The 12535-nt window shown below is 54.2% G+C and overlaps 1 protein-coding gene across 4 annotated transcripts in view; it reads left to right on the forward strand.

The window, feature by feature from the left end:
- The first annotated feature begins 3712 nt into the window (after positions 1-3712).
- The window catches only part of Ptpre (protein tyrosine phosphatase receptor type E), a 38212-nt gene continuing 29389 nt past the window's right edge, over positions 3713-12535 (forward strand). For 2 of the 4 annotated variants that reach the window (XM_076835282.1, XM_076835283.1), the window contains exons 1-3: positions 10491-10568; positions 10650-10723; positions 12379-12515. In XM_076835282.1, the coding sequence (XP_076691397.1) occupies positions 10534-10568; positions 10650-10723; positions 12379-12515 (246 nt within the window). In that variant the 5' untranslated portion in view covers positions 10491-10533. Of the gene's footprint in view, positions 3825-10305; positions 10406-10490; positions 10569-10649; positions 10724-12378; positions 12516-12535 lie in introns of those variants that run through there. The other 2 variants (XM_076835281.1, XM_077105526.1) reach the window with 2 other exon arrangements.

Here is a 12535-nt window from a genome sequence, read left to right on the forward strand (position 1 = left end):
CCACCAAGCCTCCCATCCTCCTTTCTTTCTAGCTATTTTCTTTTCCTTTTTCCTTCTTGGTGCATGGACTTCTTTGCCACTCTCCTTTCAACAATATGTCCGTGATTTTGCATTTAGACAAATGCAATTACCTTTGTTCAAAAGCAATTAAGTTCCAGTCTTCACCACGGAGATAACAAGCCCGTCCTTGGCACCTCTTTCTTTTTAACAAGCAAAGCCCGCTTCACAGAGGCGGGAATCACTGTGGAGATATCTGAAACACAGTCTATGATTTTACTGTTTTATTATTATTTAAATATTCCACCCATGTAAGTATATTCACACCTAAAACTTGTGAACTGGCTGGACTTTGCTGCTTCTTCACCATGAAAAGGCATCATTTTGTCTGCATTTTTGTTTTTCCCCAATGTATTAAAGAATAATCGTCTTGTCCTAGAGCCACACCTTCCTGATTTCATATAAAACAGTTTCAGTGGTTCTAGACAAAGACACTTTGAGCAGGGAGCCCCCAGCTGCAGATTCTTGTCTCTGGACAAGGCTCAGAGGAGGGCCTCCTGCCCGAGCAGGTCCCAAGAGGCAGGATGAAGGCTGGTGGGGGCGATCATGGTACCTGGACAGTGCCCCAGAAGGGATGGCTAGTTCAGATTATTTCAGAAAGTGGCACTGTCCTTCCCGGCCTGCACTTCTGTGGCAAGGCCCGAGGCAACTCTCTGTCTGTGCTCACTGTGGCTGTCCTCCATCAGGCTGCCTCCGGGGTGGAGGCAGGCCCAGTCCCCAGGACCCAGCCCTTGCTAGCCAGCGTCCCACAGATGACCACTAAGGATAGCCCTGAGCCCTAGGTGAAAAGGAAGCCCTTGTCACTGTCTGGCAACATCTGTTCCTGTCTATAGTCATCCAAGTTGAGGCCAAGGACTTTCCACTCTGGACATTTGGCAGTAGGTTAAGGGGTCCAGCCCACCCCCTGGACCTTCACTCTCCTGCCTAACCAGGACACTCTGGGCAGCGTCTGTGCAAAGGGGAAATGCATGTTGGGAAAGGGCCGAGGGGTCCTGTGATGGGTACGATGGCACTCGCTATATCCACAGTCTCGATGTTTCTTGGTGTGTAGGTGGGACTTCAAGGGACCCCAGATTGAGAGCACCTGAAAGGGGATGTTGTGTCTTTCTCTTTTGCTGGTGGAAGGATCCTGAATGAACAGGAATAGAGAGAGAGCCTCGTCTAGCCGGGATACTCTCTGCCTTCCGCTCTAGACAGGCACTTGATGGCAGGTGAGGAGTCCGCTCACCTCTGGGTGTTCACTCTCCCCTAACCTATGCTTCATTTCTGGGGAAACCTGATGGGCCACCCTCTCCCCATTCCTTGGCACTGTGGCACCACTGCAGATCGCGGGGGGGCTACCCGGGAGCCGTCCTTTCCCCTGTGCTCACAGCTCAGTGAGCTACTGGAGGGCAGAGATGGGACAGTATTCAGCTTTGCACCTCCAGGCCCTAGCAGGCTGCCTGACCCCAGCCATTGCCCAGCGAAGAGTACGGAAAACGCATTGAGTAGAATTAAAAAAAAAAAAAAAAAAAAAAATTGGTTTCTATTCAAATGGATAGCTGGGAAACTTTTGAGGCAAATAAAAATAAAGTCTGCTTTGGTAGGAGTATACTATTTTGATCTTCTATTCTGGAGATCACATATGCTTTATGGCCCTCACACATCGTTCGGCACCCAACAGATACTGTTTAAATACAAATCCTTAAACGTCAGCATGGATTTAATTCCTATTTCAAACACTATTTCTGAACAGTTTTATGCCTGTGCTTACCAGGTGGCTTGCACAAGCCCTACGAGAGTGGATGGTGAGGGATAACAGGCACCGAGTCATTGGTCTTGGATTCTCAAGTGGGACTATAAAGGGACTCCAGATAGTGGGACAGGTTTTGAAGTCTGCAGAGTTTATCGCCCTCTGCTGGTCGTACCGGGAAACTCGCCTGCTGCTCCGTTGAGTTTCTGCAGACCTGGATGTCAGAGAGGAGTGAAATCATCTTCCTCATTCTCAAGAATGTCCGCCCTCCTTAGGCGAGCATCAGGAGAGGAGTGTCATGGAGTTAATGCATGAGATGGGGGAAATGTTTCTGCTAGGAATCCTGCATCTCTGGAGTGGTATTAAGCCAGTTAATACTTCCCAATCGAATACTCGGTAATTTGCTCAAGTATCTTACAAGCATCATGGCAGCCTGCAGTGACAGATTTCAAAAGAGGTGTGCAGCGCTGCCTGTCACGGGAGGCCCAGGGCAGCCTGGGTGGTCTCGAGGGCTGTCTTCTCCAGCCCTGGGTTCAAACCATGGTCCTCTCCCTGACTCTGAGCCACCCCTTCCCCTCTCAGAGCCTTCATTCTTTAGGCCAGGAGGTCTACTGAGCTGACAGTACCCACGTGAGGGGCCCAGCACGGGGAGGCACTGCTTAGGGGACAGGAGCCATTTGTGTGTCTGTGGCTCGCTTTGTAAACCTAAACTGTGTGTTTTGGAAATCAAAGAGGAGAGATGGGCAAGTGCTGATTGCCACTGTCCTAGTGGCCTGGGCCCATCGTGGCTTCATCTTAGTGGTGGTGATGGCTGAGACGTGATTCGGTTTCCACGCTCGTTCCCGCCTCTTCCCTCATGACACTGGTGTTCACTGTGCCAACGGCCTGAGTGTCTCTTGGCCTCGGACAGGAAGGTGCTGACAGTGGGCTAGCTGGATGGGGCTCAGCGGACAGGACCCCTCCCCTCAACCCTCGTTTGCCTTGTAAGCACCAAGGCTCCCCGGGCAGCTTCTGCCACCCGCCCCCTGCCCGTGAGTCCTCCTGTGGGGCGCCTCCAGCTCATCACAGGTGCCGCCAGCTCCACTGACCCTCTCAGGTGATTGGGCAAAACGGAGCTCCAGCGGGGACCTGAGGTGACTGCACCTGTGTGTCCCTAGTGTGTTAGGGCCTTTCCTTGTGTGGGGGCACTTTGCAGTTGGGTCTGCCCCAGGCGCCCACCTCGACACGCAGTGAACGCTCGGCTCCCTTAGCGAGGTGCCCGCCTCGACACCCAGCATACCCCTGGCTTCCTTCGCCAGCTCTGTCGAGCAGGAGCTTGCCTCTGCTTCACCTGAGGGTGAGCACATCAGACGCAAGGGCCAGTGGGAGCTGCCAGGGCTGGACCAGGGGTGCTGACCCAGCCAACAACAGGGAAGACCCTCGAAGCCGGCCTGTGAGCTGCCTTCCAAGCCCAGGGCCTCTGAGCTGGGCCTTGAAGGGAGTGAGACTCCCCAGGCAGCATGGGGGGTGGTACCAAGAAGCAGAGGGAAAGCACCTGCCCTGCTGGGTGCCATGAGGTGGGAGTGGAAGGGAGGGCCGTCAGCAAGAGTGGGGGCCGGAAGGCCAAGGACCCAGGATGCCAGGTGGGCTGTCCAGATGTGGGTCCTGGCAAGAGGTGTTGGCATGGGCAGGCATCTGGGTTCAAGTGTCCCCCCGCCCTTACCAGCCATCAGCAAAACTGGACCCCTGAGCCTTGGGTGGCTCCTCCGACTGAACCCAGTCGACGTGATGACATCACCATGGAGGGGTGGGGAGAAGATAAAATGAAAGCAGCAGGCAGAGTTCTTGGCTCAGGGTAAACCTCAAATGGGGCTCGTCCCCATCCCGGCCATGAGACACTGCAGGCGAGCCCTCTGAGCCTGTCCCTGTCCTTGTAGGTTCACCATGGAGCCCTTCTGTCCACTCCTGCTGGCAGGTTTTAGCTTGCCGCTCACCAGAGCACTCAAGAGCAACGAGACCACCACAGCGGAGAGCAACTGGACCAGCACCACTGCAGGTGAGGAGCCCCTGCTCTTGGCTGGCCTGCCAAGGCCCCCACTGCCACCCCTGAGCACCTGGGAATGATAGGTGGTCCAGGGTGGTAAGGGCTGGTGAGAGGCAAGAAGGGCGTGGCTGGCTTACTTAGTGTGCTCCCGATAAACAGGCAGCTGGGTGAGCTGCTGTTCAGCATTTGACTGCAGCCAGCTTAGCCCAGGTGCTGGTCCTCAGCCCCCACTGAGGGCTGGTGGCAGCCGTGGTGGGAGGCGGGAGAGCAGAAGGGTTAAAATTTCCTTGGTACAGCCAGGTGTAGTGGTGCACACCTGTGATCCAGCAGCTGGGGTGTAGGGGGTGGAGCTGAGGCAGGAGGATTGCAAGTTCAGAGGCAGCTTTAGCAACTTAGCAAGGCCCTAAGCCACTCAGTTAGACCTTGTCTCAAAAAAAGTAAAAAGGGCTGGGATGGGGCTCAGTGGTTAAGCACCCCTGGGTTCAATCCCTGGTACCAAAAAAAAAAAAAAAAATCGATGGTGCTGCCCCACTCACACGGGGTGGAGTATTATTTTCTATTCTCCCACATTCTTTATAGTTTAAAAGTTAAACAAAGAGAAAGAAAAAGAGTGCATGTAATAGCATGGAGGAACCTTTAGAAACAAGCCCAAGCAACCCAAAAGACCCCGCTGTATGATTCCATGGTTTGGAGTGTCCAGGTGGGAGGAAATGTCCACCGGGGGCTGGGGTGGGAGTGGGGAGTGACCCAGAGGCAGGCGAGGTCTTATGGGGAGCATGGACATGTGCTAACTGGATTGGGCGAGAGGTACACAACTCCATCATGATCCAACAAACATCACGGACTCAGACACTTAAAGAGGGTGTGCTGTATGGCATCTAAGTGTTATTCCATGAAACAAACAAATGCCCTGCAAAGTTAACGGGAGGCAGAGGAAGAGAGGAAGCAGGGAGGGAGGTGAGCAAACCCTCTCCAGTCACACTGCCTGGCTCTGAACTCCACCTCTGTTGATATTGGCTGGGTGTCCTTGGGTAAATCACAGAGCCCCTCTGTGCCTCAGTACCCCACTTGGGCGGTGGAGGTGACGGCAGTGCCTGCTATTGAGGGTGCAGTGAGTATTAGAGATCAGTGCTCTGGAACATTCCCTGGACCATCCACACTGGCCTTTGTGATCAGCAGGGAGGATGGGGCAGGGTCATCTGGCCCGCCTCACTGCCTGCAGTGGAACTTTGATTCTTCAGTCCCTCCTTAGCTGACACAGGAGACCTAGGCCAGATTGGGTGAGTTCAGTTCCCTAAGGGGCTGACACAGTTCCCTGGGCAGCCTCCGTGGGCCCCGGTAGACTTCTAGGCCCCTGTGGCTGCAGAGCCCCTGGTGGTGACTGTCAAGGCTGGTCCCTCCCACACACCTCCTGGGCCTTCCCGCTCCATCCCCAACATGAGTGACTTCCCTGACGGTGTCTCTTGCTGTGTCAGGGCTCCCCCTGAAAGCAGAACCTTAGGACACGTACAGACAGAAATATAGAACTACACACTTGCTATAAGGAACTGAAAATTGTGTATTTATAACTTCTATGTGTTGTAAGAAGACATGCATCGCTCATCATAAGACAGGCTCGCAGTCACTGAGGCAGCCAGTCCAAGGTCTGCGCAGCACAGCCCCAGAGGACTGGCACGAGGCCAGGAAGGGCTGGAGGCACAAGGGTGTCGCAGGAGTCCTCTCCCCAGGAGGCTCAGCCTCTGTGTCCAGCCAGACCTCCCCCGGGTTGGACAGGGCCGTCTGCTGCATTCAGTCTGCAGGTTCAAATGTCAATCTAAATGCCTGGTAACCAGGGCCCAGCAAGTTGACACATAAAATGAAGCATCATGCTTGGCCCTTGCAAGGTTTAAGGAAAACCAAAATTATCAGCAGCCCTCCATAAATAAAAGCCTGTTAGAAAAGCAGTTAGCAGTCAGTAGCATGAGGCGGGCCAGGGGCTCAAGTCCCCAGTCAAGGGCTTTAACTGATTACCAGACCTGGACTAATGTCCTCTGGACACAAGAGGGAAGAGGTGTTGATCTGCAGCTGATGCCAGTCCCTGACTGGGAGAGCAGCTCCAAGTGCCCCCGTCTTCTCCCTTCCCAGAGAAACCCACCCCCGCCCACCCCTACACACACCCCGGAGCTGCCATCTCATGTAAGCTGCATGTAACATACTAGCCTCTTAGCCAGCCAGCTCTCCAGGTGCATGTCATTAGCAAGGTCCCATAGCCTGGGAGGTCCCAGACCCACCCAAGGACAGTGAGCCCCTCTACAGACAGAGCAGCTAGCCCCTCTGGCCATGCCCAACACCTACAGAACATTCAGCGAAACATCTCAGCCTGCAGACCTAGCTTTTCTTGCCAACACTAATCACCTGGCTTCTTAGGGACACCTAGCAAATGGCCAGGACACACCTGCACACATCTGGGAAGCGTACAGACACAGCATCCTTCTGTCTCCCCAGAGTAGGGAAGAATCTGCTCAGCCCTGTGACACCCCTGAGGTCTCCAGCAGATGATGCCATGTTCCCTGCTTGGGGCTTCTCAGTCATTTGAAAAATAAATAAATGTATTGGCTTATGGTATGGCCATGGCCGGGGCTGTTGCTTTGAGGAAGAGGGGGCTGCCACATGACCTTGGCACCAGAACAGAACCTAGTGTGAAACTCACGCCTGGGTGCAGCTTCTTCCGGGACCTCTCTGTGTAGCAGTGGCCACTGGTCATGCAAGCAAGAGTGACACAGGGCTCTGGTTACAAGCTGCAGAGTGCTCCTCTGGCCGAGCCCTCTGCAGGGGCCCCCAACTGTGTGGGAGAGTCTTTCAACCCAATATGACTCCCCCGAAGAAGTATGAAGCATCATTTTAGATGTTCACATGTTGCCACAATGTGCCAAAACAACAGGAAATGGTTTTGTTTACTCATTGAACAAAATGAAATCAGTATTCATCATGACACATTTTTTACACAAGGAATTGAAGGTAAATATGTACAGATCACGTAAGAAAATATCACAGGACGACTCCCCCAAGATGAGCAAGTAGGAAACCGGTAAAGGATATGACCAGGCAAAGCACAAGGATCTAATTAACAATGTTTCACTCGTCATGAAACGATGATCAACTCCAAAGAAATTAGAGAAGTGAAAATTAAAATGACATTATGATTGTGCCTATCAGATTAACAAAATGAGAAGCACTGTTAATCTCCAGGGGAAACTGGCTTCATCAGGGATACTTTGAGGAGGGCAATTTGGTAATTTCTATTAAAATTTAGCATGTGTGCAGTGGACACAGAAGGTCCAATTTTAGGAGTTACCTGCAGAAACACTGGTGAGATACACAAAGTTACACCCACACAAGGTGCAGAATTGCAAGGAAATGCAAAGAAGTTGGAAACAACTTCTTGGAAAGAGTCCATGCACTCTTGATGCATCTGAATTGTGGAAACCGAGCATCCCTTGCACAGAGCGCGGGAGCCCCACGGTGCTACCGTGGAAACTCCCCAAGACTGATGGGAGAGGCGAGCGCCGACCTGCCCCACAGTGCTTCATCTGTTCTTTCATATGTATCATTGCTATATCGGGATGTGTCTTAAAATGGGTAGCTCTTTACAATTATAATTAGTAACTCCTTTTTCGTCCTTAGTGGTTCGTAGAATAACAGCACTTCTTACAATTCATGCGGTTTGGGATGAAATGAGAGTAGTAAGTCCATTATTTACCAAACCTGCATATTTATGAATGTAACTGCATAGGAGAAAATTCTGGGAAAGAGACACTCCACAGTCCTAACTATGATTAACGAAGGGAAAGAGAAAGTGTTGGCTCACGCACACTTATTCTTTATTTTTGTGCTAGTGGGAACATTTTCAACAGACCTCTATCCTGTTTTCGCTTGTAGATAGTAGAAACAGCACCATGTGCCAGGCAGAGGTGAAGGAAGAGACGTGGGGACACTGGGCACTCTGTCCTCGACGCTGGGTCACCTTGGCTCAGTCCCAGAGCACAGCTGCTCACTCTGTGTCTCCACCCTCTTTCATTCCTCTCCTCCCCCTTGACCCCAACTCTTCCTTCTCCCACGGACCCCTGGAGATGAAGCATGGGGCAGTGGAGAGCTATGGCCCACTACCGCCTCCCGCAGAGCTCCCTGGGCTGGGGAGGCTGGGGGCTTTTACATCTGGGTAGTGCCCTCCTCTGACACAGCAGGAGGTTCACTCCTGGATAGTGCACAGGGAGTGGTTCAGGGTCCCACCTCGCACTCCGGTGGTGCTTTCCTATCTTTCCAGGTTCTTTGTAAGCAAACAAGCACTCTCTCAACTTGCTGGTGTGCATGTGCACGCAGGGAATTGGTGTGACTATACACACACACTGGCTTTGTGAGTCTGCCATCCAGCCCTGGGAGCAGGCTGCTCCAGCTGCTCAGCACCCGGGAGGCTTGCTCTGCTCCTCCCCAGCTGGACCCTCTGCCACCCAGCAGGAGCCAAGTCGGCATGGGGTCAGAACAGAACTCCAGAACTTCCTCTGGGCGCCTCTGTGCCCGTAGCACAGCCAGTGCTCAAGGGACACCACCCAGGGTGCAGAGGGTTTTCTCCTCTGGTCCATGCTGTTGTTCAAAGTAATATTTAAATTGAATTTAATTACTTACCAATATTTAAAAATTGGAATATTTTTACATAAAGCTATGGATTTCTTCTTAGAATGATGGAGATTAGGCGGTCTGGGCCCACCTTCCCATTGGCCCCCAAAGGCCAACTTTGGACGTTCCCTTCTGACCTCAGGAGGCCTTGGGGTCTGTGATCTTGATCTCCACCCTCCACAGCAGAGGCAGCTGCTGACGAATAACAGAAAGCAGGGTGGGGACCCATTGGCCCTCTGACCTGCACTTCTGCCCCTGTTCAGCCCATCTCTGCGGAATCCCTGTGTCTGCCACTGCAGCCTGTACTCCAGGAGGCTGGAGTCCCCAGACAAGGCACAGGGTGACCTGGCATGGCCCCGGTGCTCCCTTCCTCTGACCCAGCAGACCCTACAGCCAGTTTAGTCACCACCTTGGAGAAGTGGGCCAGGGCCTGACCTCTGCGTGATGTGGAAGTTGGGGGTTTCACCATAGTGATGCCCCAGGAGAGGAGAGCATGTGCCCCCGGGAGCAAGGAGGGGACCTACCACCCTCCTAATGGCCTGGCTGCCTTGGGCCAGAAGGAAGAGGTGGAAAGACCCTCGGAAATACCTGGAGCCCCAGGCCCTCCATGGAGCAGCCTCAGCTCTGACCCTCTGTGGCAGGAGGCTCCCTCAGCCTGGACTGGGGGCTGCTCCAAGGCTTGGCAGGGATGCTGGTGCTCTCTGAGCTGCAGGTGACAGCCTCGGGCCAGGCTGCTGAGAGGGAAGCTCTGTGGTAGGAGGTGGGATAGTTTAGGTTGGAAGGGAGGGAGCAGGACGGTCATTCCCCAGCACTCAGCCTGGGCAAACCTGACCAGAAGCTTCTGGCAGGTTATGGCCTGCAGAACACATGCAGAAGTCCAGCTGGTTTCTTCCCCTCCGTGGATGTGCCTGCTTGCTCCTAGCAAAGTGTGGCCCATGCCTCTGGCCACACAGAGTCCCTCTAAATCCAAAGGAGAGGAGCTAAGAGGGCTTCCTGGAGGAGGGGGCCTCTGAGGTTGTCCTTGGACTTGGACCTTTGATAAGAGGCAGCATGGAAAACTGGGGAGTGGGGGACAATAAAGCCACCAATGCCCATCAGAATTCAGGCACACAAGGCAGGAGCAAGTGCTAGCAGCCACCAGGTCATGGAGCTGGGTGCAGGGGCGTGTGCCTGTCTCTGGTTGAGGACAGTCAGTGTGGCAGGTGTAAAACATGGACAATGAGGGAAGGGTGGTGCCTGGTGGCCAGTCTCCCACATGGTCCTGACATGTCCTTGAGAAATAGAGTGCTGGCAGCTCTGGACGGTGGGTCCTGGTGTGCCTGTCCAGTGAGGTCTGCACCCAGCCCCAGGGCCAGGCTACTTGCCTGTGCCCGGGGCCCCTGCCCCAGCCAAGAGGCCTGGACACCGAGCAACAAGGCAGGTTCTAAGGTGTCCTGGCATCCAGCAGCAGCAGCCACCCCCTGCCGTCTCCATCTCCTCGTCCCTGGGCAGGCACCCTGGAGACTCAGAGAAACAGGCAGCTCGGCCAGCGTGAGCCAAGTGGGCCCGTGAGCTCTCCCTCAATCCTTCCCCAGGGGCCTGGACAAGTGGCATCACCCACTCCTCAGGCCTGGTTTCCTAGTGTGCACAGCAACACTCAAGTGCCTTGTTCGTTACATTGCCACTTCTCTGTGGACACCACGGGCAGAGAGTGGAACCGGCCTGCAGACGACCAGTGCCGTCCTGGTGTCAGGGGGCTGGCAAGGGGGACACTTTGCCGACTGTCACGGGCAGCGTGCTGTGGGAACCCTTCCTGGCCTGGCCTGGGGTCCTGACAGGGCTCTCCTCCTGCCACTCGCAGGCCCTCCAGACCCTGGCACCTCCCAGTCGCTGCTCACCTGGCTGCTGCTGCCCCTGCTGCTGTTCCTCCTCTTGCTCCTCCTCACCGCCTACTTCTTCAGGTAGGAGTGTCCCCGGGCGCTGACTTGCCCCGACCAGCTCGGATGAGGAAATGAGCCTTCTTGAGGCTGCAGGGTGTGGGCCCCGGCCATTGAGATGTGCAGCGGGCCTGGCCCCAGCAGGCTCAGCCATGAGCAGCAGGAAGAGCTTTTCCCGGCTCACCTGGTGGGTATCCCTGCGCCCAGGGCCCCGGGCTCCCTGGCCAGCCTAGGCGCTCTGAGGGCTGACACACCTTGTGCCTCCCAGGTTCAGGAAGCAGAGGAAAGCCGTGGTCAGCAGCAGTGACAAGAAGATGCCCAACGGGATCCTGGAGGAGCAAGGTACAGGTGCTGGCTCCCCTGCGGCGTCTCTAGCAGGCCTGGGGGTCCCTCTTTTTGTGTTTATCTTTTCCTTTACAATGAAAGTCAGTCTTAAGTCCCTCCGGCTTTGAGACTCTCGTCCCCTACCTGGTGCTGTGCTGTCCTTTCCTGCCTCACTAACGACTGCGGAACGTCTCTGTTTCTAGACTGTATTGAAGTCGCCTTCCCTCCCGTGTGGAACAGATGTCTGAGGTGTTTCAGTTTGTGGCTTTTCTGGAGAGCCTGCCCGTATCCTGTCCTTTGCACAGGGTTTTGGCATGAACGTTTTTCTATAAGGCCTTTCACATCACTCTGATAAGAGTCTCTGGCTCAAAATCTAAAGTGCTCAAACTGAAAATTGCACTGTCTTAAGATCTGGCTGAAGAGAAGGAAATCACTCCCCTAAAGCGGCTTCAGCTCCGTGGAGGGTCAGAGGCTGTTGGGACACTCCCAACCTTTAGATTCAAAGTTCAGTTTCTAACTGGTAAATGCTACTTACCGGGGCTTTTATTTTTTTTTTTTTATTTTCTTTCAACACATTGAGTTGACTGAGAAAGATAAAGCAGAGGCTTTACAAAATACTGGTGCACAGCAGTGACTAGGACTTCCTGTCCCCCGCTTCCTACCAACTGTGCTGGGGCTTGAGGAAACACACACACAAAGCAGAGATAAGAGTATCAGCAACAGAAGACCTGGCCAGACAGGGCTTTGGAGGGCCTTCCGGCCCCCCTGACACTTGGTAGATGATAATTTGGTCCCCAGCACCATCCTCCCACCCTGGATCTCACCCCGCACATTCCAACAGGCTTGGGAGGGAAGAGGGTGTGGCTGGTGAGGGGCAGAGAAGCCCAGGGGCACACATGGGAACCTGTTTGTCTCTTGGGGAAGGGACCCTGTGGGGAGATTCAAGGTGACCTCAAAAGGCTCTGCCAGTGGGACAGGCCTTTTGCAAGGGTGGCAGTCCAGTTTCCCCATGAGCCTGGTCGATATCAGCTCATCCCAGGAGGAGAAGCGCAGGCCCCTGACTTCTTGTGTCTCACTCTGAGCTTGGGGAAGCGTCCTGCGCGGTACCTCTTGCAGCTCGCCCTTTTCCTTTGCAATGCCACACTGCCCTCCTCCTTAGACAAGGACAGCTTCTCTGATTTGGAACTTATGGATCTGGGGGAGCAGGCCTATTTGTTACAAAGAGGAGAAAGCCAAAAGAGGTGCATACCCTAGTGGATTTCCAGTCCCCTCGAGCTTGCTCCGGACCCTATAATTGCTCTTCTCTAGTTCTAAACCTGGAAACCCAAGCTGCAGAATGAAGCTGCTCTGGCCATCTGGGGAGGACTAGGGCTGGAGGGAAGGACAGGCCATGGGCAGCTGGAGAGTGAGTGAGGTGAGTGGGTGGGAGACACACTGTCCGTGATATCCAAGGACAGCAAGATCAGGGATGATGCCATCGCTAGCAGAGGACTCATATCAGGAGGCAGATGTTTGATTCAGCTGCTTAGGGCCCTGGTGAGCCTCAGGCTGCATGATTTGGGGGTCGGCTCCCCTCCAGCTGTGCACTTCTTTGGGAATGTTGTCATTGGATCTGGCCAATGAGTCTGCCCTGGGAATGGGGCTAAGTGGCCCCTGTTCCTTCTGATCCACAGAACAGCAGAGAGTGATGCTACTAAGCAGGTCCCCCTCGGGGCCCAAGAAGTACTTTCCCATCCCCCTGGAGCACCTGGAGGAGGAGATCCGCCTGCGCTCAGCAGACGACTTCAAGCGGTTCCGGGAGGAGTTCACGGTGAGTGCGGAGGTCCCTGC

Source organism: Callospermophilus lateralis, chromosome 15 (assembly GCF_048772815.1).
Source record: "Callospermophilus lateralis isolate mCalLat2 chromosome 15, mCalLat2.hap1, whole genome shotgun sequence".
In the NCBI taxonomy this organism is placed as follows: domain Eukaryota; kingdom Metazoa; phylum Chordata; class Mammalia; order Rodentia; family Sciuridae; genus Callospermophilus; species Callospermophilus lateralis.